This window comes from Heloderma suspectum, chromosome 7 (genome assembly GCF_057233095.1).
Source record: "Heloderma suspectum isolate Gila_16-S chromosome 7, 16-S_ref, whole genome shotgun sequence".
NCBI classification, from domain to species: Eukaryota; Metazoa; Chordata; class Lepidosauria; order Squamata; family Helodermatidae; genus Heloderma; species Heloderma suspectum.
Window position 1 is genome coordinate 17339135 of NC_139464.1, and position 20846 is coordinate 17359980.

A 20846-nucleotide genomic window follows, 5' to 3' on the forward strand; every position below is an offset into this window, starting at 1 on the left:
AGGACTGCTTCTGAGCACAGGGAGTGGGAGAGCAGTTCAGATTCTGAAGAAGAACCACCAGACATGCGGGAGGTATGTTCCCAGGCTAGTCCAGACATGGATAGGCAGGTTCCTCAGGTTTCAAAGGTCCAGCTGGAGGAGGAGGGTCCCTCTTCACACCCCCGCCTGTTAGAGACAGAGAACAGGGAGAGGCGGTGTTTGGCGAGTCTGAATTAATAGACACAAGGCACAGGTGCAGAGCCAAGAGGGAGATGGCTGGGGTGGAACTTAGAAGGTCTTCCCGACTGGCCCTGCATGAACAGCAGTGCTTAGAAGCCAAGAGAGAGAGAGAGACAGATAGACAGACAGACAGACCTCCCCCACTCTTTAAATTAGGCTAGTGAGCCCGCCTTTCTTTCAAACGGTGGGCAACTTTTGCAGCTACCTTCTGAACCCCTGAAGGCATTTCCTTGCAAACTGAGAGTTGCTGAGAATTTGTACCTGTATGACCCTTCGTGGTAATGGAATTAAAAGCTGTAGATTGAAGCCTCTTGTCTGTGTTTGATTCCGCGTTTGAAGATAAGTGGGGGCAAAAGGAATCACCTGGGTCACAGAGCATGGCCTTCTCCATCAAGGCACCCACACTGTGGAACTCCCACTCCAGGGAGATCCACCAGGCAATTTCTTAGGGTAACGTCTGCCAGGGTGACAATATTTTCACATTGGAGGCTTTTCTCAGCCACTGACAATATGAATTTATTTTATTTAATACTGCTGCTTTTCTTTGTAGAAGTAGCCTATTTTAATATGTCCAGTTTTGCGTTATATTTTTGATATATAACTAACAGTCCACTGAGAGCTATTAAAAATGAAGGAATCTGCATACTTAATAAAGTACAACAGCACATTTCTTCCTGAAAGTGGTTCAGTTTCTCCTAAGCATGTTCAGCTGTACATGAAGCATAGCCTGGGGTGGGGCCTGCGAGCACAATCCCAATCTTTTCCCCATGGGCATTCATTTCTAAATGCAATGCATGAACACCTGATCAGGCTTCATGTAATCCTTGAATTGGCTTATGATAACAGCACAGGTGTTTCCTAGCTGTTGGCCCTGCCTCTTTCCCTCCAGCGGAGCATGGCTCCTGAGAAAACCAGGGGAGAGGGTGGGGAAAGCAGTTTATCAGATTTCTTTAAGGGAATCATTTTGCTTCATAAGATTTTTGGTGCTCTGGATTGCCACTACAGGCATCGGTTAAAGAAGAGGAGGAAAAGGCCAACTTAATTCTGTGCAAGATGCCTCCTTTATGTCTGTCCATGGTCTGAAGGTTGAACTAATAGGATTACCCGTACTGAATTTCCATGGCCTCTGCTTTTAAGCTGATATTAAATCTGATACTGTTGTTTCTCACTTAGTGTCAAGTAGGCCCAGGCCTAGACTCAAGAATAGCAAAGGTGCAGTTCAGGGAGGGCAGAGAAAGGGGGCAGCTGCACACAGATACACACACATGTGCATGTCTTTGCCAACCAACAAGGAACATCTGGCCCAGCTTGGGTTGTGGGAATGCCAGCTGCAAGATGTTTGTGTATATGTGTGCTAAAACAGACATGACCATATCTAGCATCTACATCTTTTTTTAAACCCTCTAGATTAGGTGCAGTCGTCATCCCCCCTCCACCAATACAGATCGGGATCCTAGTGAGGAGGGCTTTTAAGATCCAGACTGGGCTTCCTGCACCTACTTTGGGGTAAAAATTAAATAGCTGCTAGATATGGATTTGAAGTAGTGCTGTGCCAAATACTTTGATTCTTCCATTTTCAGCATTTGGGAGGGAGGGATGAAAACTCTGGTGAAAGAAGCTGGGGAGGTGAGAATTTTGAACAACCTTTTCCTTGGGAAGGAGGACAGGATATCTGCTTACCTTTTTAGGTATAGATGGTGGCTGAGGAGTCTTTTATTTTCATTTTTTAACTTTAAAAATGCCCCCCTGCACTTGCAGCAGCCCAAGACTTTACAGACAGGCTTCTCTAGCCTGGCAGCTCTTTCTGAACCCCTATGAGACCACGTGAGCTTGCTCTCTCCTATAGGCATTCAGGAAGTGCTCCTAGGCTGCAGAAGCCTCTTTGCAGAAAGTCAAAAATGGAGCTTTTTGAGCTTTAGAAAAGTTCTGTTATTCCTTGCAGCAACACAGAGCAAGCAAGATAAAAGTTTTACTAAAGCTCCAAAAGTCCCATTTATTCTTGCTTTGCAGCAACTCGAGACTCTTTGCAAAGCGACTTCTGAAGCCTGGGAGTTCTTTCTGAATGCCTATAGGAGAGGGTTGTCTCTCATGGTCCCATGGGAGTTCAAGAAGTGCTACCAGGCTGGAGAAGCCTGTCTGTAAAGAGTCTCATGCTGGGGGTGTTTTTCAAGTTAAACGTCAATTAAAATATTGAAAGAAGACCCTTCAGCCATCTCCCAAACTTAAAAAGGTATGTGGAAACCCTCTCCCTCTCCCCAAGGAGAAAATTATTCAAAATCCTCACCATCCCTGTGAAAGAGGCAGAAAAAACAGGGAGACAGAAAATTCCTGAAAACGGGGGGCCAGATTTGGCACAGCACTAATTTAAAGTAATGTCTGTGTTGTCCCTGTGTGAGAGTAAAAGGTCGAATCTGAGCTGGTTACCAGTCTTTTTTGAGTCAAAGAGAACAGTGGCATGTTTCACTCCATGCGTATGCTTAAACGGTGCAGTCCTCCTATATTAGGGGTGGGCAACTTGTGACCCACCAAATGTTTTGGCCTAGAACTCCCATAAGCCCTAACCAGAATAGTCAAAGGGGAGGGATGATGGGAGTGGTAGACCAAAATATCTAGAGGGCCACAAGTTGCTTTCCCCTGTTCTCCATGTACTAAGGAGGAGCCAAGTTGTTGAGGTCAGCACAAGCACGCAATCTCCCATGCGATGGGAACATGTGCCTTTCCCTGCTGCCCAGCTGACTGGTGGAAACACACTTATTGGTGCAGTCCCCAGAGGTTCCCAGAACCAATCACCTTGCCAACAGGGGGAGGTGCATGATGGGATCACTGAGATCACATTGCGCACCCCACCTGCAATCCCGCTGACTGGCTCTGGGAAAGCCGGGATGGTGGTGGCAAAAAGGAATGTCAACAGGTCAGGAGGGGAGGTTTAAATTTCCGCATCCCTGTGTGCTGAAATATTTGTGTGTGCATGCATGTGTGTGTGTGTGTGAGAGAGAGAGAGAGCGAGAGAGCGAGTCAGACAGAGAGTGAGTAGGGGAAGGCTGTGTGTGAGAGAGGAGATGTGAGCCCAGGCCTTCCCCTACCAGCTCCATCCATGGCCACAGCCAGCATGCAACCCCTGACACTCCAGCCACTGCCACATGCAGCCCTCAGTGACAAAATGGTTGCCCACTTGTCTACTAGAGGCACTGATGAACTCTGCTCCAGGCAGAATCCAAGGGTGAATTTGCAAATCCATTTGGGGTGTAACCACATTGAAATGGACCAAAATACTTGGTTCCACAAAGTCTGTCAGAGCTTGGGAGGCTTTCATTTATTTACTGCCTTTTCTCCAAGGATCTCAGGGCAGTGTACATGCCCCCCCCCCGTCCATTTTATCTTCTCAACAAGGTAGGTTAGGCTGAGAGATAGAGCCAGCCACAAGTCATCCAGCAAACTTCACGTCTGAGCGAGGATTTGAACTTGGGTCTCCCCAGTCCAAGTCTGACACCCTAACTGCTATACTACACTGACTTATGTGATGTAGTAGATCTCAGTGTACAAGTGTAGAAGACTTCTACTCCAACATGGCACAATTATATAATTGCGTCATATCAGTGCAGGAGGCCTCTTCTCATGCACAGCAGGACCTATGGCAAAGATGGGGACTAGACGTTGTTGGAACAGAACTCCCATTAGCCCCAGCCAGCATGGCCAATGGACAGGGCTGTTGGGTAGTCCAACAACATCTTGAGGGTGACAGGTTCCACAATCCTACTCTATGGGCTGCTGAAGCCTTTGCAATTAATGTAACCAGCTGGCTTACTGCTATCTCCATCTAGAACTCCATCCTTGTCCAGAATTCACTCCCATTGTTTGGTAGATTCCGGATACAAAAATCCAGGTCCACCAAACAAGTTCTGGAGTGTCACCTGGAGGTTCCACCCAACTCTGTCTTCAATCGTTGCAACTCATGAATGTTGCCTTTCTCTTTGTTGGTCCTGTAGACAATGTAAGGTCTGAACCAGGATCCTGGAAGCAAGACACATGAGCTGGACAAGGATCATTTGCCACAGGGAGTCGTTTTTGACAATGTCTCCGTCACAAGCATAACCAGTACTTGAATTAGGGGGAGCCATTGGTCAAAGTCAGAAATGATGCCAATTGGAGATAGGGTACATTCTAGTGTATTAACAAAGTGGCAATTTCAATGGTGCCCAGATTTTATTACCTATTTGGGAATACTTATCCCTGGAGATATAACTCAAATAATCAAGTTAAATTTAAATAAGTTGATCAATGATACTTCATGAGATAGAGATAGATGAGCACCTTTAAAATTGAATTTGTGGGGTAAGGTTAATGCACTTAAAAGGAATACTATACCTCAAATTGTTTATGTTATATGTGGGATTCCTTTATTTATACCTGGCAAATCTTTCCAAAAGCGTAATACTTTGTTTTGCAAATTTTGGGGGAGGTTCCTTTCCATCAAGAATATATTTGAAAAGGATGCAACTCCCAACTAAAGAAGGTGGGTTTCGCTTTCCAGATCTTGCTATATATCATTGGGCTTATCTGCTGACCTGTACTAAATTTTGGTCTTTTCCACTTAGATTTGATTTTCCACCTTGGTCAGTTTTGGAATCTTCCTGTCTGGAGCCTCTCTCCAAATGGATGGCATTAGGTTCTTGGCATATTAAGGTGGACAAGACTCCTCCCACAATTTTGGCAATCAAGAGATGTGTGGTGTATAATGTCACACCAAATACAGTTTGATCCATTTTCCCATGACAAATTGACTCTATGGGGAAATCCAGATTTAAAAATTGGAAAGAAAATGTTTTTGTGGCGGACCAGGAAGGATATGATGATTTTTACCTTGGATCAGTTAGTGGGTGCTGATAATGAATTTTTGTCATTTTCAGCTTTGCAAGATAAATTTGATATGCCTGTTACTGAATGGCAATACTTGCAATTGCAACATTTGTTAGAATCTAGATTTATTCCCTCTGCTTTCACAGCCTCAGAGTCCCCCTTGTTATTGGAAACACTTATTGAAGCTGATCAGGTATATAAACCCATGATTCACGTTTATAAATTCTTATTGTCAGTGAATAAATATGATACACAGGGTCTTAAGCAGGAATGGAACAGGGAATTGGATTGACCTATTTTGCCTAATCAATGGACTCCTGCTTTGCTGCCTGTATCTGCTGTGTCTGGGGATCTTCGGTTAGGTTTTATACAGCAAAAACCTTTGTTTCATGTCTACTGGACGCCACAACATCTCTTCAATAAAGGTTTGTCTAATTCAGTTAATTGTTGGAGGTGTAATACAGTTAATGCTTCCTTCAATAAAATGTTTTGGAAATGCCCAATAGTTGCCTCCTTTTGACATTATTATTTGGTTATTATATGGATGAACTTTGTATTGGAACACTCTTTAGTATTTACTGATGTATGTGTTCTTTTAAATGATTTACCTGCTTCTTAGAAGTTACCGCATGGTCAGCGTAAATGGATTTTTCATGCCCTTTTCACCGCCAAAAGACTGATACTACAATACTGGAAGGATAAATGTTCACCTCCTGTAAAGCAATGGATTGAAGACCTAATAACACTAGCAACATTCAAAAGAGTAGTATAGATGCGACACTTGCGAATTAATCTAGATACGGATATTTGGTCTGCTTTTATTGAAGCTTATGTATAATCTGTTTTTGTTCTGTTTTAGAATGTTGTCATACTGAAACTGAAACCTGTCCAGCATGTAGTTATACTACTGTTTTTCCCCTCTTTTTATTTTGTTTGTTTGTTTTTTGCTTGTTTTGTTTTGTTGAAACTTAAAAATGATTTTAAAAGAATTAGGGGGAGAATGGTCCCAGCTTCCTTACCTTTTGTGACTCCCGCCCCCAGTTCCTGTTTTTTAGAAGGCTAAACTGTGCAGGGGCATAATTTGGCTAAAACTAAAAGGAGGTGGGAGGGAAAACTTGTGAATTACATTCAGTTTCTCCCTACCTTTTGCATCCATAACTCAAGCACTGACCATAACCGTGTACTCCAGCCCTTTGTTTTGCAATATATAGAGATCAGACCTGGGTTTAATTTTCCATCTGAAGGGCTGTCACACAAAAAGATAGCACAGACATGTTCTCTGTCGCTCCAGAGGGCAGGACTAGAACCAACAAATGGAAATGTCAGGGAAGCAGATTATGGTTCCTGCCAGTAAGAGCTGTTGGATCGTGGAACAGACTACCTTGGGTGGTCTTGGGCTCTCCTTCACTGGTTGGAGATCTGTCAGGGAATCAGTAGTTGCAAGTGTCTTGCACTGTTTATCCCGTATTGAGTGGTGGGTCTTCCACCTCTTTGATTGATTCTACTTGATAATTTCCTAATATTTATTTAACTGATTGTGCTAATTCTTTTCTAGGTATTTCTGCTGGCATTATCTTTTGCCTACGTAGCCAAGACCATGTCTGGGGCATATGTGAACAGCATGCTCACACAGATTGAACGGCGGTTCAACATCCCTGCCTCGCTGGTCGGAGTTATCAATGGAAGTTTTGAAATGGGTATGCGAGTGGATACGATGAAGCATTGGTTTGAGATGTATCTCTCAGAACTCCACCTTAACCTATTAGGCATGCCCAGACGAGTAGGAAAAAAGAGGGGAAGAGGGGCATCCCACGTGGTATTTTTGTGCTAAAATAAAGGTAACCCAGACACAGCATTAATTAATTTTTATTTATTTATGTATTTATTTCATTTCTATACCTCCCAATAGCCAAAGCTCTCTGGGCGGTTCACAAAAATTAAAACCAAATGGCACACAATAAAACAATTTAAAATATATAGAACATTAAAACCACAATATGACAATACAACCACAATAAAACCTAGCAGCAGTGCAGGAATTTAAAATACAGATTTAAAACAGCAAAGCTAAAAGTCTAGAAAGCTAAAATGCTAAAATGCCTGGGAAGATAAAAAGGTCTTCATATTAATCATATTATGTCCCGTCTACACACAATGTATAGTGAGTATTATCTGCTCTCCTGACCGTCAAATTAAACCAGATATTTGTGTGTACTCTTATTACTGGAGAGGGAAAGCAGAACATACAAAGAAAGAAATAATAATTCACAAAATGGTGGGTGATTGCAAGGAGCTCAATGAGAGCAAAGGTTAATCCAGCAATGGTCTGGGAGGAGACTGAAGGCTTATATACATGTTATCCATTACCTATAGAGATGTGTGAGAAATTTGTTTCAGTTTATTTTTGACCAGAATTTACCCACGATGTAACTCCTGGACTTGAAAACAGGCCTGAATGTAATCTGTAGTCAAAGTTCATATATTTCCAAACTTCCAAAGTGATTTGTAGAAAACACACACACACACACACACACCGCATTAAAATGCATACTTTTGAAAAATGTGCACAAGCGCACTTTAATCAATGGGAGAAAATATGCACGTTTAAAAATGCACACACAAAAATGGATGCGTACAACTGGGGAAATGTGCACAGAAAAATGCACACACATTTTTTGTGTGAGAAGAGAAAAGCAAATCTTGCAATCTTGATATGGACACGAGTTGGAATGAGTTCCGAGGTGGAATTTGGAGAACCTCAGCAAGCTTATTTTGCTGTTTGTACACCCCTAGCTAACTGTCTTCCTAGTTGTCTGTAGCTGGGACTTCCCTCCTCCTGAGTAGAGTTCTCCTCCTGAGTAAACCTTCCCTCCCAAGTAGACCACAAGAGAAATGAACTTTTGGTAGCCAGGTGGGTGCTCTGATGATGCCTTTGAGTTTCCACTGCCACCAGAGCTCCAGAGAGCCATGGGATGAGGAAGGGACATCAGAAACCAAACCAGGACTCAAGATGGGGTTGCAGCAGTTCATTGGGTCCCCAGGCAAGGCTTCCCTGTGATGGGGCTTCTCAGACTACCCCCACATTTTTTGTGAAGGCCCCCCAAATGTTAAGTGCTAACAATCCTAGTGAATAGACAGTATAGGAAACTCCCTGTGGTGGCAGAAATCCTGTGGGTCAGGAACAGAGACTCAGTCCAGGCTCTTACTTATTTTTTAAATAGTTAAAAATATATTATTACATTGATATCCCACATTTTTTCCTCCAAGGGACCCAAGTTGACTTACATGGTCCTCCTCCTCTCCATTCTATCCTCACAACAACCCTGTGAGGTAGGTTAGGCTGAGAGCCAAGGACTAGCCAACGTCACTCAGTGAGCTTCATGGTGAAGTAGGGACTAGAACCCAGATCCTGAGTCCCAGTCCAACACTCTAACCATGACACCACACTGGCTTTATACTGCCTTTCATATTCCCAGGGCAGTTTACAAAAAAAAGAAGAAAAAGAAGAAGAAACACAAAAAGCAAAACAAGCTTAGGGCACAATCCTATGGCCGCTAGTCAGTGGATAGTTGGCCATAGGATAGGTCGGTTCCCTGCGAACTGACCTCCACCCCTTCCTGTGCTGTCTCGTAGGCAAGGAGCATGGAGTGGCGAAAACAGGGCATTCCTGGGGGCGGGGAGGGGCAGGGAGGGCGGAAGTGCCATTCCGACTATTCCTATGCATCATCCAGCATCCACACACACCCCGCTCCAACTTTCCGTGGCTAGACAGCAGAAATCAGCTGCCTAGCTGCAAATGCCGGGCTGCTGAAGCATGGAGGGGATGACCCCTTCCGCGCTTCTCCTACCCTGCATTGGCTAGGCGGTCGCCTCCAAGTTCAGGGGCGGCCACCTATCCCGATAGGATTGCGCCCTTCAAAAGCTAAATTATAAAATTATACACACCTGAATAAAACTGTCAGTGGGTTTACAGCTGTATCTAAAAATCTTGGGAAAAAATTTAAAAAAGGTATTTGTCTGATGCTGAAAAGACAATAAAATAGGCCCAAGGTGAGTCTCTCTGGGGAGAGCATCTCACAACTGGGGCACCACCACTGAGAAGACCTTCTCTCTGGTAGCCACCAGCCTCACCCTGAGCAGGCTCCAGGTTTAAGCAGGCCTTGATCCAGACACCCTCACCAGGCCACCCTCATTCAGTGAGTCTAGTCCAGGGATGGGGAACATCTGGCTCTCTAGATGTTTTTGGCCTACCTCTCCCATAATCCCTCACCATTGGGTATGCTGGCTAGGGCTGATGGGAGTTGTAGGCCAAAACATCTGAAGGGCCCGGGTTGCCCACCGCTGGTCTACCCCCTCACCACCATTGTTGCCAGCTGCTGCTGCTCCTCTTCCTCACCATTTCTACCACTGGCTTGCTTACCAAGCAGGGAGCCAATGAGCAAGCAGGTAGTGGGAACTCCTCCTCCTCCTCCTCCCCACCACTTAGTTTGCTCATTCCTTCTGGGCAAGAGCAAGAGGTGAGTGAAGAAGCCGGTTGCAATGATGAAGAGGAGGTGCAGGTTCAGGAGGCTTTGGTCACTGGCCCCCCCTGATGGGGTGTGGGCCCTTAGCAGGTACCCAGCCATGTCTGCCCTTGATGCTGGCCCTGGCCTCACCTCAGATGGTGGGGGAACATGGACGAGGCCCTCCATTGAGGGCCTTAATGAATGGCTGTGGTCCTAAGGCATGAAGGACTTTAAAGGTCAAAAGCACCACTTTTGGAACAACGTGGTGTGAGATATGTATTTCTTTACCACATTTGTATACCTCTCTACATCTTAACAGATTCCAGAGCGGTGAACAAAAAAAAGATAAAATGAACAAAAGATAAAAAGAATGAAACGTCACATGATATTTAAATTATTCTTTAAAAACCAGAGTGCCATTAAAACCGAGGCTGGTCAACCAAGGAAGGCTTCCTGGAAAAGAGCAGTTTTCAGGAGGTGCTGAAAACAATGCGGTGTTGGTGCCTGCATGACCTCCAGAGGCAGGGAGTTCCATAGGAAGGGAGCCACCACACTGAAGGCTCTTCTCTGAGTAGACTCCAGTTGGGTCACAGGTCCATGTGGAACCATTAGGAGATATAGGGACAATTGTCATCCCTCTCCAACACACACACACACACACGCACACACACACACACACACACACAGAGTTTTACTGACTCTTTCTGACTCTAGTGAATCTGGTGAAAATCTCTCTCCTTCAATCCACTCACTTCTATAGAACAGGAGAAAGGCGATATAATTGGGAGGAAATGCAAACCCCAGCATCTTTGGCTGCGTATAACAAGATGGTGGGGCAACCTTAATTTTTGCTTAGGGCAGCCAAATAGCTTGAGTTGACTTTGCTCAGCTCTCCCCCTGAAATCCATGGGATGTAAAGGCGCATACCTTTGGAAGGATCATGTTCTGTATTCTTCATTTCTGCAGGTAACTTGCTGGTGATAGCCTTTGTGAGTTACTTGGGAGCAAAACTCCACAGACCCCGCATTATGGCTATTGGTTGCGCAATTATGGGTTTGGGATGTTTTTTGATAGGACTGCCTCATTTCCTGATGGCAAGGTAAGTTCCAGTACTAATCTTAACATGATTCCCATAAATGCATTTGTTCTCCTGTTGGAACTTTGGGGCTACCCCTTTAAATAAGAGTGAATTTGAGCATTTTCTCTCATGCATGTCATATACACCTGAACAGCATTCACCATAGAGGGGAAGAATTAAAAAAGAAATTGAAGAGTTTAGCAATTAGCAAAGAGTTTCTAGTGAATAGACACATTTCTTTAATGTGAGTTTTTTTGCGGAGGGAGTTGTGTAAATTGGTATGTTCGTATAAAAACACTGTAAGTATTTTTAAGGAAAACGTTTTAAGGAAAATTCAAGGAAAATCATGAAAGCAGACGAACAATCAACCATCAACAGCCAGTTTTTAAAAGCATTTAAACATGCACACACGCATGCACACGCATGCGCGCGCACATACACGCATGCACACACACACACTTTTGTTACATTTTGCAAAAAAAATAAGATTTTTATTCTTATTTCATTGAAGGAGGGATTTTATTTTCATTTTCTATTCTACATTTGGTGTGTTTTTGACTGGAAAAAGGCAGACAACGAAGTAGGAATCTATCCAACCCCACATCCAGCTTGCAAAATTCTGGAAATATACCTCCAAAAGAATAACAGATTCATATTTTAAGTTTCATCCCAATAAATGTAACTGTTACAGAAGAACCGCAGAATCCAGGGTGGAACCAAACAAAGGCAGAGTCTTCATTTATTATGAATTTCTTCCTACTGGATCAGGGTGACTTACTTCCACATAAAAAGTGAAGAGATCTGGTGTGGACCTACATGGATGTACAAGGCTGAGACTGCAATCCTATGCACACTTACCCGTGAGTAAGACCTTTTGAAATCAACAGGGCTTACTTCTGAGTAGACGTGTATATGGTTCCACTGTGAATCATGCATTTCCACACTAATGATTTCCCCTGGACCAGACTCTGAATTAAAACTGATGCAAAAATTAACCAACAAATCACTTTTGCTGACTACCACAAAGGAAGTGAGTATTTATTTGTTTAAGCCCATCTCCTGTGCTTTCCTACTGTTTAAACATGTTATTTTGACTCCACAGGTACCAATATGAAAACACCATTTCTTTAGCTGAAAATTCTTCAAGGATGGCTGTTTGTCTTGCAAATCAAAGCCAATTTTCCATCCCTACGGAGCAACCCTCCGAACGTGAGGTTCCCCTCTATATTCAGTATTCACAGCCTTCCATTCTATTTAGCTGTGTCTGTAGTTTTTTCATGCCTAACAAGGCATGGGTGAGAGGTATAGGGGGAATTATGCCCTAACACCAGCAGGTTCTGTCGGGCCGGCCCAAGAGTTTATGCTGCCTGAGGCAAAGGACAAGGTGACTTCCCTCCCCCGAACTGACTGGCAATAGGATCTTAGATAGGGGAGAGAGCCAGTCTGGTGTAGCGGTCAGAGTGTTGGACTGGGACTCCGGAGATCTGGGTTCTATTCCTCACTCAGCCATGCAGCTCACTGGGTGACTTTGGGCCAGTCATGGACTTGCAGCCTAACCTACCTTACAGGGTTGTTGTGAGGATAAAATGGAGAGGAGGAGGATAATGTAAGCCGCCTTGGGTTCCTTGCAAGAGGGAAAAAAAAGTGGGATAGGAATGTAACAAACAAACAAACAAATAAATAAATAAAATAAGTGCTTCAGCCATGGTGACGGGACAGTGTTCTCCACTGTTCCTGAGAGCAGGATGCTAGCCTAGGGGATGCCTGCTTGCAGCAGCGGTGCCGGTGGCACCAGTGTGAATCCCCTGAGTAGAGCAACTTACTTACTTCGTTACTTACTTACTTATTTATTTATTACATTTATATCCCGCCTTTTTCCTCCTTAAGGAACCCAAGGTGGCATACATAATCTTCCTCCTCCCCCATTTTATCCTCACAACAACAACCCTGTGAGGTAGGTTGGACTGAGAGTCTGTGACTGGCCGAAAGTCACCTGGTGAGCTTCCATGGCCGAGTGGGGACTTGTCAGGTTTCCCTTTGCCCCCACTGATCTTCAAACGCCGAATCAAACACAGACAAGAGGCTTCAATCTACAGCTTTTAATTCCATTACCACAAAGGGTCACACAGATGCAAATTCTGAGTGACTCTCAGCCTACAAGGAAATGCCTTCAGGGGGTTCAAAAGGTAGCTACAAATGTTGCCCGCCGTTTGAAAGAAAGGCGGGCTCACTAGCCCAACTAGTGAGTTGGGGTGGGGGGGAGGTCTTGTCAGGGGGCCCTAGCCGACCTCTTTCAGTCTACTCCAGTAGCCAATAGGGATGGCGGAGAATTTCTCCCCGAATCTTCGGGGGGCCGAGCGCCAACGCATTCGGCCCCCCGAAATCGGCGGTGAAATTCTCCGCCCCCCCCCCCCGGGATAGGACTTACCTTTGGCGAATGTCCCTCCCAGCGGCGGGTCCCAGCAGCGGTTCGTTGGCCTTTTATCGGGGGCGGGGACGGCAGCCGGACTTCCGACCGGCTGCCGCCGCTGCCATTACAAAGTAAAGTGTAAAAAACAAAACAAAACCGTGATAGGCTACGTAACAATTAACGTAGCCTATCATGGCTAGATTTCCAAAGTCAGCCGTGATAGGCTACGTTAATCGTTACGTAGCCTATCACGGGTTTGGTTTTTTTGGTTTTTTACTTTTTGTTTCGTGGCCGGGGAGACGGGGCGCTTCTCCCCGGCCTGAATTTCGGCCGGGCGAGGCAGGACGCCTCCCCCCACTCGCCTGAACTTCGAGGGGAGAAGCAAAGTGCCTCCCCCCACCGCGAAGCACCCCTGCGAAAAGGTAAGTGACTTTCGTACATCCCTAGTAGCCAACTCCAGACACAGACAAAGGATTCTTTTCAAGGCTTTATTCCTTTTAGAACTTAATAACTCTATCACCAGCGACTAAGCTATAAACAGCAGAGTAACCTATGCCGCGGGTTGGAAACAGTTGGTCCCCGTTTGAACGAGAATCACTTGCAGACCCTGAACTTATGGGCCAGGGAGAGTCCCTCCCCTTTTCCCTTGGGTCCTCTGGACGCGACCGTTGCTTGTGCGCCAAACAGGTGCTACACCTCCTTTCCGCGCCTTCCATAGCTCATCACTCTTTGCGTCTGCATCGAGAATCCAGCAAGCCCTCCTCCCATGCTCTTTCACTCCCAGGACCGCTATCTATCTCTGGAATGCCAGCAGGAGGAATCTCTGCCAGCTGCAGGGCCTGGGAGGGATGAGCGTGCTCCTCTCCCACGGACGGCTGTTCCTCCTCAGAATCAGAACTGCTCTGCGGTTCTATGGGCTCAGTGTCCACCCTGACATGTCTCTCTCTCTCTCTCTCTCTCGGCTTCTAAGCTCTGCTGTTCACACAGGGCCAATCCAGAAGACCTCCTGAGTTCTGCCCCAGCCATCTCCCTCTTGGCTCTGCATCTGCGCTTTGCATCTATTAATTCAGATTCGCCAAACACCGCCTCTCCCTGTTCGCTATCTCTAACAGGATGTGTGTGTGAAGAGGGACCTTCCTCCAGCTACACCTTTGAAACCTGAGGAGCCTGCCCTGCCATCTCAGCCTGGGAACATTCCTCCCCCATGTCTGGCGGCTCCTCTTCAGACTCTGAACTGCTATCCCACTCTCTGCGCTCAGAAGCGCCCCTGACAGGACTAGAACCCGGATCTCCCGACTCCCAGGACAACACTCTAGCCACTACACCACACTGGCTCTCCAGTGTACACTACACTATGCATGGCCTGGGGTAGCTGCTCATCTGCCGGCCTGCTCCGCCAGCGGCCTTTCCCACAGTGGATGCTGGCGGCACCGATTGCAGTCGGGGAGTGAACCTGCTCTAGTTTACAGTCAGAATGCTAAAGGAACTATCCAAGGTGCTGAATCCATGTTGGGGGTCGGGCTCAGCCCTTTGGAGATCTCCTTTAGAGTTCTGACTGGTTCTGACTGAAACCCAGGGTAGATTTACTGTCCCACTGAAACCACAGCCACCAGCCCCCGCTGCTTTCCCATGGACACTGTCTGTGACGTGCTGGGAGAAGGTGACTGGTGGGACAGACAGGCCAGGTCAGCAGCAAGCAAGCATCGCCCTTGCTGCCTTGGAAGGATGGGAAAGGCCGTGTGTGGGGAGGGGAGAATCAGGAGAAATGGCCAGAGGGCAGCTACTCCCCCCTCCGAATCTCTGCCTGATGGCAGAGCCAGCCTTGGGTTCATTGCAGGCTGGGGGCAGGGAGGGGAAGTTTAGCCCTCTCTCCCCCTTCCACGATACGGTCCTTACAAAAAGCGCCTCCCAAAGGTACGATTCGAAGCAGAAGCTCCCTTTGCCACCAATGGAGGCTCCCCTTGAAATATGAGTAGCTCTTTCAAAGATGCATGGAGAAAAAGAGGTAAACTCATTAATTAACTCATTAACTCATTGCTCATTAATTGCAATGAGCATCATGTCTAGCTTGGCCCTTGGAAAGTGACCATTTGGCTTCCTGGGTCCTTTGTGACTTCAGAGCAACCAAGCCAATAACAGTCATGGTGACGTTGAACCTTTTGCTGCCCCCCTCCCCGTGCCTCAAACTTCTAAGCACACAATGGAACAGAGAAAGTCAGACAACATGTTATGTAATGAGTTATGGCTGTTCCTTCTTGATCTGGGCCAGGTTCATATAACATTGCCTGCAAGTCTATAGTATTTCATCACCGGTGAAAGGAAAGTGTGAAAATATTTAGTTACCTGTGCTCCCACCCATACAGCCATGGTCTTGAGACGGCTCAGCCTCCCCTGTGGCTGCTAGTTACATAACAAAAAAAAGTACATTAAGGTGCAAATCTATCAATTGCACCCTCGGTGATCAGATGCCCCCAAATTTGGAAGCGTCTGATCATCCCATGCAGGCAGGAGGAGTGGCAGAGGCGATCTTCACCCCCCTGTCCTCCTGCCCTGCAGATTTCACTATATGGGCTTTTTAGCCCAACTAGCAAGGGAACTTCAGAGGTGGAGGGAAGGAGACTGGAAGAGACTCAGGATAACATGCATCTTGGCCTCTCCAGTCTCCTCCCCTCCCCGCCCATCAGAATGCCCTCCTTGCCCCTGCTCTGAGGTTGAGTTTCCAAACTTGGAGGGCAGCCGGCACAGTTCTTTCTGGGCTGGCTGCACTGGGGCAGGGGAGGGAGGTCAGATCTCTGACTCCCCCTTCCGAGGTTGGAGCGCTGTCTCCGACCTCGGAAGGGGGAATCCAAACAACCCTGTGGCCTCTGGGATGCTCACTCAGGGACCATAGGATGGCTCTCTTAATTGCAATGAGCATCATGTCTAGCTTGGCCCTTGGAAAGTGACCTTTTGGCTTCCTGGGTCCTTTGTGACTTCAGAGCAACCAAGCCAATAACAGTCACGGTGACGTTGAACCTTTTGCTGCCCCCCTCCCCGTGCCTCAAACTTCTAAGCACACAATGGAACAGGGAAAGTCAGACAACATGTTATGTAATGAGTTATGGCTGTTTCTTCTTGATCTGGGCCAGATTCATATAACATTGCCTGCAAGTCTATAGTATTTCATCACCGGTGAAAGGAAAGTGTGAAAATATTTAGTTACCTGTGAAATCCTCTACACAGATGTTGCTGGGACTGTATTTTTGGTTGTTTCTTTTCTTCCCAGAATGTGAAAAACAGGCTGGATCCTCAATGTGGGTATTTCTGCTAGTGGGAAACATCATTCGAGGAGTGGGTGAAACTCCTATCACTCCTTTAGGCATTTCATATGTGGAAGATTTCGCAAAACCAGAAAATTCTCCTTTCTACATTGGTAAGCCTACAAATAATACCCAAGCTTAGTATTATCTGTTGCCTTAAAAAACAAACAGGTTCTTATAAGCACTCACACTGCAATACTATACATGTTTACTCAGAAGTAAATCTCATTGTATTAATTGGGGTTTACTCCCAGGTAGAACTGCTTAGGAATGCAGTCCATCCTATGCATGTTTAAGTCTTATGCATGTTTAGATAGTCCTATGCAAGTAAGACTTTTTTTCCCTATCTAAACATGCATAAAACTGCAGTGTTAGTTTCCCTTCATGATACTCTATTCTATCTCCCCTTGTCCTAGTTTTCCGCCTGCCCCCACAATATTTATTTATTTATTTATTTATTTATTATACTTATCTATTGCTTAATATTAAAAATCTCCAGGTGGTTCACATACAAATATTTTAAATTACATTTAAATACAATATCCAAAACCTATTAAAAACAATTTCAACTATAACAAAGCAAATATGTTTAAAAGGCACGATTAAAAATTATTTGAAAAAACTATAATAGCAATGCAGAAAGAATACAAAATGCAGTAAAATGGAGCAACGTGTGATCACCTGCCATTATTTACAGGCCAGAGAAGGCCTGGGTGAAGAAGTGTGTTTTCAGGAGGCGTTTGAAACATACCACATTTTCTGCCTCCCAAACTGTACAGGGGGAGTGTTTTCCAGAGGGTGTGTGCCTCTGGAAATAGTCTGTCAGCATTCCTTGCCTGCTGAGTAACCTCAGCCTTCACTGGGCCCACACACACATTAGGAATCAATCGGCAAGCCAAACAAAACAGGACATGTCATGTGTCCCAACCCTGAACAATACAACAATAGAACAGCTGGAACAGCCTAACTAGTGATGATAAAGAACATACACAAGAATATCTGATAGTATAATTTTATCTGTGCAGGTTCATAGTATAGTAGGGTTGGAAGGGGCTTACAAGGCCATCGAGTCCAACCTCCAAACATATTAAAAACATTAAAACATATGTTTTAATGTTTTTAATTAAAAACATATATTGAAACAACAGAGGAATGTACAACAGTATTGTGCTGTAATGTCCTACAGTACCAGAAGTAACCAGGACCAAGTATCTCTGGAGAGTGTCCCTATAAGCTTCTAGGTTAAGCTTTTGAATGATTACTGCAGTTCCTTGACTTCCTTAGCATTAGTTACCTATAGTGGAGCCTCAGGCCCCTTTTCAGCTTTTTTATTATTGTGATATGTATGTGGTTTGGCATGTACATATATCAGCTCAGGTCTTGCAAGGGCCATTAATTAGCTTAGGGAGGAATTCTATTCAGATAGGTGGGAGCCGACTGCCTATCCAATGCAGGGCAGGAGAAGCATGGAGGGGATCATTCCCTCTGCGCTTCTCCTGCCCTGCATTTTCAGCTAGACAGCAGATTTCAGCTGTCTAGCTGCGGGAGGGCTGAGTGGGGGAGGAGGCTGCTGTATGACACATTGGATGTGTCATACGGGCATTTCCACCCTCCCCACCCCGGAACACCTCCCGGAACGCCCCTTTTTGACCTCTCCGTGCTTCTCTTGTGAGCACGGAGGATGGAGCTGTTCCACGCTGCCTCTGAGGCAGCACGGAAGTGAGAGGAGGTTGGTTCTCCAAGAACCGACCTCAGAATGTGGGCTCTGAGGTCGGTTCCTGGAAAACCAGATATCCTATGGCCGTCTAGCCCCTGACTAGCAGCCATAGGGTTGCTCCCTTAGACACTGCAGCATCCTTTGTTGTTTGTAATTGTGAGGAACTTGGCCTGTAAAATGTGTCTGTACATATAAGCTTTCTTACTTTCTGATACACCTTTTACATACTAGACCATTTTTCATGTACTAGACCACAGACGAAGACTTCATGACAAAACATGCTTGGTTTTGGTTATACTTGGTATTGGCTACTTCTGGTATTGTAGGACATTACAGCAGTGACAAATCTTGATAAAATAGTTAAGAGCAAAGACATCACACTGACAACAAAGGTCCGCATAGTTAAAGCAATGGTATTCCCCGTAGTAACCTATGGCTGTGAGAGCTGGACCATAAGGAAGGCTGAGCGAAGGAAGATAGATGCTTTTGAACTGTGGTGCTGGAAGAAAATTCTGAGAGTGCCTTGGACTGCAAGAAGATCAAACCAGTCCATACTCCAGGAAATAAAGCCAGACTGTTCACTTGAGGAAATGATATTAAAGGCAAAAGTGAAGTACTTTGGCCACATAATGAGAAGACAGGACACCCTGGAGAAGATGCTGATGCTAGGGAAAGTGGAAGGCAAAAGGAAGAGGGGCCGATCAAGGGCAAGATGGATGGATGATATTCTGGAGGTGACAGACTTGACCTTGGGGGAGCTGGGGGTGGCGACGGCCGACAGGAAGCTCTGGCGTGGGCTGGTCCATGAAGTCACGAGGAGTCGGAAGCGACTGACCAAATAAACAACAACAACACAGCACAATAATATCGTACTTTCCTGTTAGCTCATCCCAGCTGATTCATCGGCATGCTTCAGAGAAAAACACAGTTTGCAGAAGCATAAAATTAAGGTGTGTGTTTTTTTCTCCTAAAGGTTGCTATACTTCTGCAAACCATAGATTTCCCCAAAGGTTGCCAATACCTTCCCAAAGTGTGCAGCTGTTGCCATTTTGGTTACGTAAGGACTGATACTTGGAGAACAAGTCCGCTATTACTATATACAAGGGAGGCCCTGTGATAGAACAGGGTGTGTGTGTGTGTGTGTGCGTGCACGTGAGAAAGCCTTTAAAGTTCTCCTTGGAAGGCTTCCCAGAGTGAGTGAACGGGTGGTGCTGGCTAGTGAGAGAGCAAGTGAGAAAGCATGCACCAGCCATATATCTCTGTGTGTCTTCCTTTGTCCTCCTTTTCCACCAGCTCCATTCCATTCCCACCCAGTTTTCCATTTTTTCCCCTCTCATCAGTCAGTCAGCATTCTGGGTCCAGTGAGCATGCTCAATCCTTATTGGGTTCTTTTGGCTGGGGAAGGGGCCATAGCTCAGTGTGACAGAGCCCCTGCTTTGCATGCCAAAGGTCCCAGTATCAATCCCCAGCATCTCCAGGTAGGGCTAGGAAAGAATCCTGTCTGAAACCCCCAGAGAGCCATTGCTGCCGCTCAGTGTTGACAATATTGGTCTGACTCAGTATAAGGCACCTTGCTTTGTTTCTGTGTCCCCCACCCTCAACTTTATGCATGGTGTGGAGAAAGTGGATAGGGAGACTTTTTTCTCCATCTCTCAAAATACTAGAACCCAATGGGATCATCCCATGAAGCTGATTGGTGGGAGATTCAAGACAGATAAAAGGAAGGACTTCTTCACACAGCACAGAGTTAAACTATGGAATTTGCTACCACAGGATGTAGTGATGGCCACCAATTTGGATGGCTTTAAAAGGGGGTTGGTCAAATTCCCAGAGGAAAAGGCCATCAATGGCTACTAGTCCTGATGGCTATGTGCTACCTCCAGTACCAGAGGCAGTGAGCCTATATACACCAGTTGCTGGGGACATGGGTGGGTGGGGGCTGTTGTATTGATGTCCTCCTTGTGGGTTCCCAGTCGACAGCTGGTTGGCCACTGTGTGAACAGAATGCTGGACTAGATGGACCCATGGTCTGATCCAGCATGGCTCTTCTTATGTTCTTATGTTAACTTAGGGTTTTTTCCTAAATATTTTTCGTACTTTTGCAAATCTCAGAGTTACCCCAGATCTGATGATACTTCCTCCTTGTACATGCCTGTTGTCATTTTGGCTACATAATCAATGGTACTCAAAGAACCGCATCTGAATTTGATTATAGGACAGCCTTCTCCAACCTGGAGCCTTCCAGATGTGTTGAAGCACAGCTCACATAATCCCAGGCTGCTGGTTGTGGGTGATGGGAGTTGCAGTGCAATGCATCTGGAGGCTGATGCAGGATATGGTGATGGTGATGATGATATTGATGCTGACTGTGGAAGCCAACCACAACATTTTGATTTTGATAGGATAAATTTCTGTTTTAAGAAGGCCCTTGATGGGCTGAAGACAACAAGACAGACAAATGCTGGAAGAGAAGCAACATGATTTGTTACATTTCTATACCACTCAGTAGCCGAAGCTCTCTGGGGCTGGGCGGTTCACAAAAATTAAAACTACAAGGTACAGCATAAAACAATATAAAAGATGAAAGCTTAAAACTACAGTAGAAAAGTACAACCAGAGTGAAACCTAGTAGCAATGCAGAGATTTAAAATGCAGATTTAAAACAGCAGAGCTACCAGTCTAGAATGCTGAAATGCTGGGAAAACATACAGGTCATCACCTGGTCCCAGAAGGAGTACACTATAGGTGCCAGGCGAACATC

General features: G+C 45.6%; 1 protein-coding gene across 1 annotated transcript in view; it reads left to right on the forward strand.

Annotated features, from left to right (window-relative positions):
• The window catches only part of SLCO1A2 (solute carrier organic anion transporter family member 1A2), a 60167-nt gene that overhangs the window by 15957 nt on the left and 23364 nt on the right, over window positions 1-20846 (forward strand). Inside the window, exons 3-6 of the mRNA XM_084811872.1 lie at window positions 6632-6773; window positions 10548-10680; window positions 11762-11868; window positions 16335-16481. Coding sequence (XP_084667998.1) covers window positions 6632-6773; window positions 10548-10680; window positions 11762-11868; window positions 16335-16481 — 529 coding nt within the window. The remainder of the gene's footprint in view (window positions 1-6631; window positions 6774-10547; window positions 10681-11761; window positions 11869-16334; window positions 16482-20846) is intronic.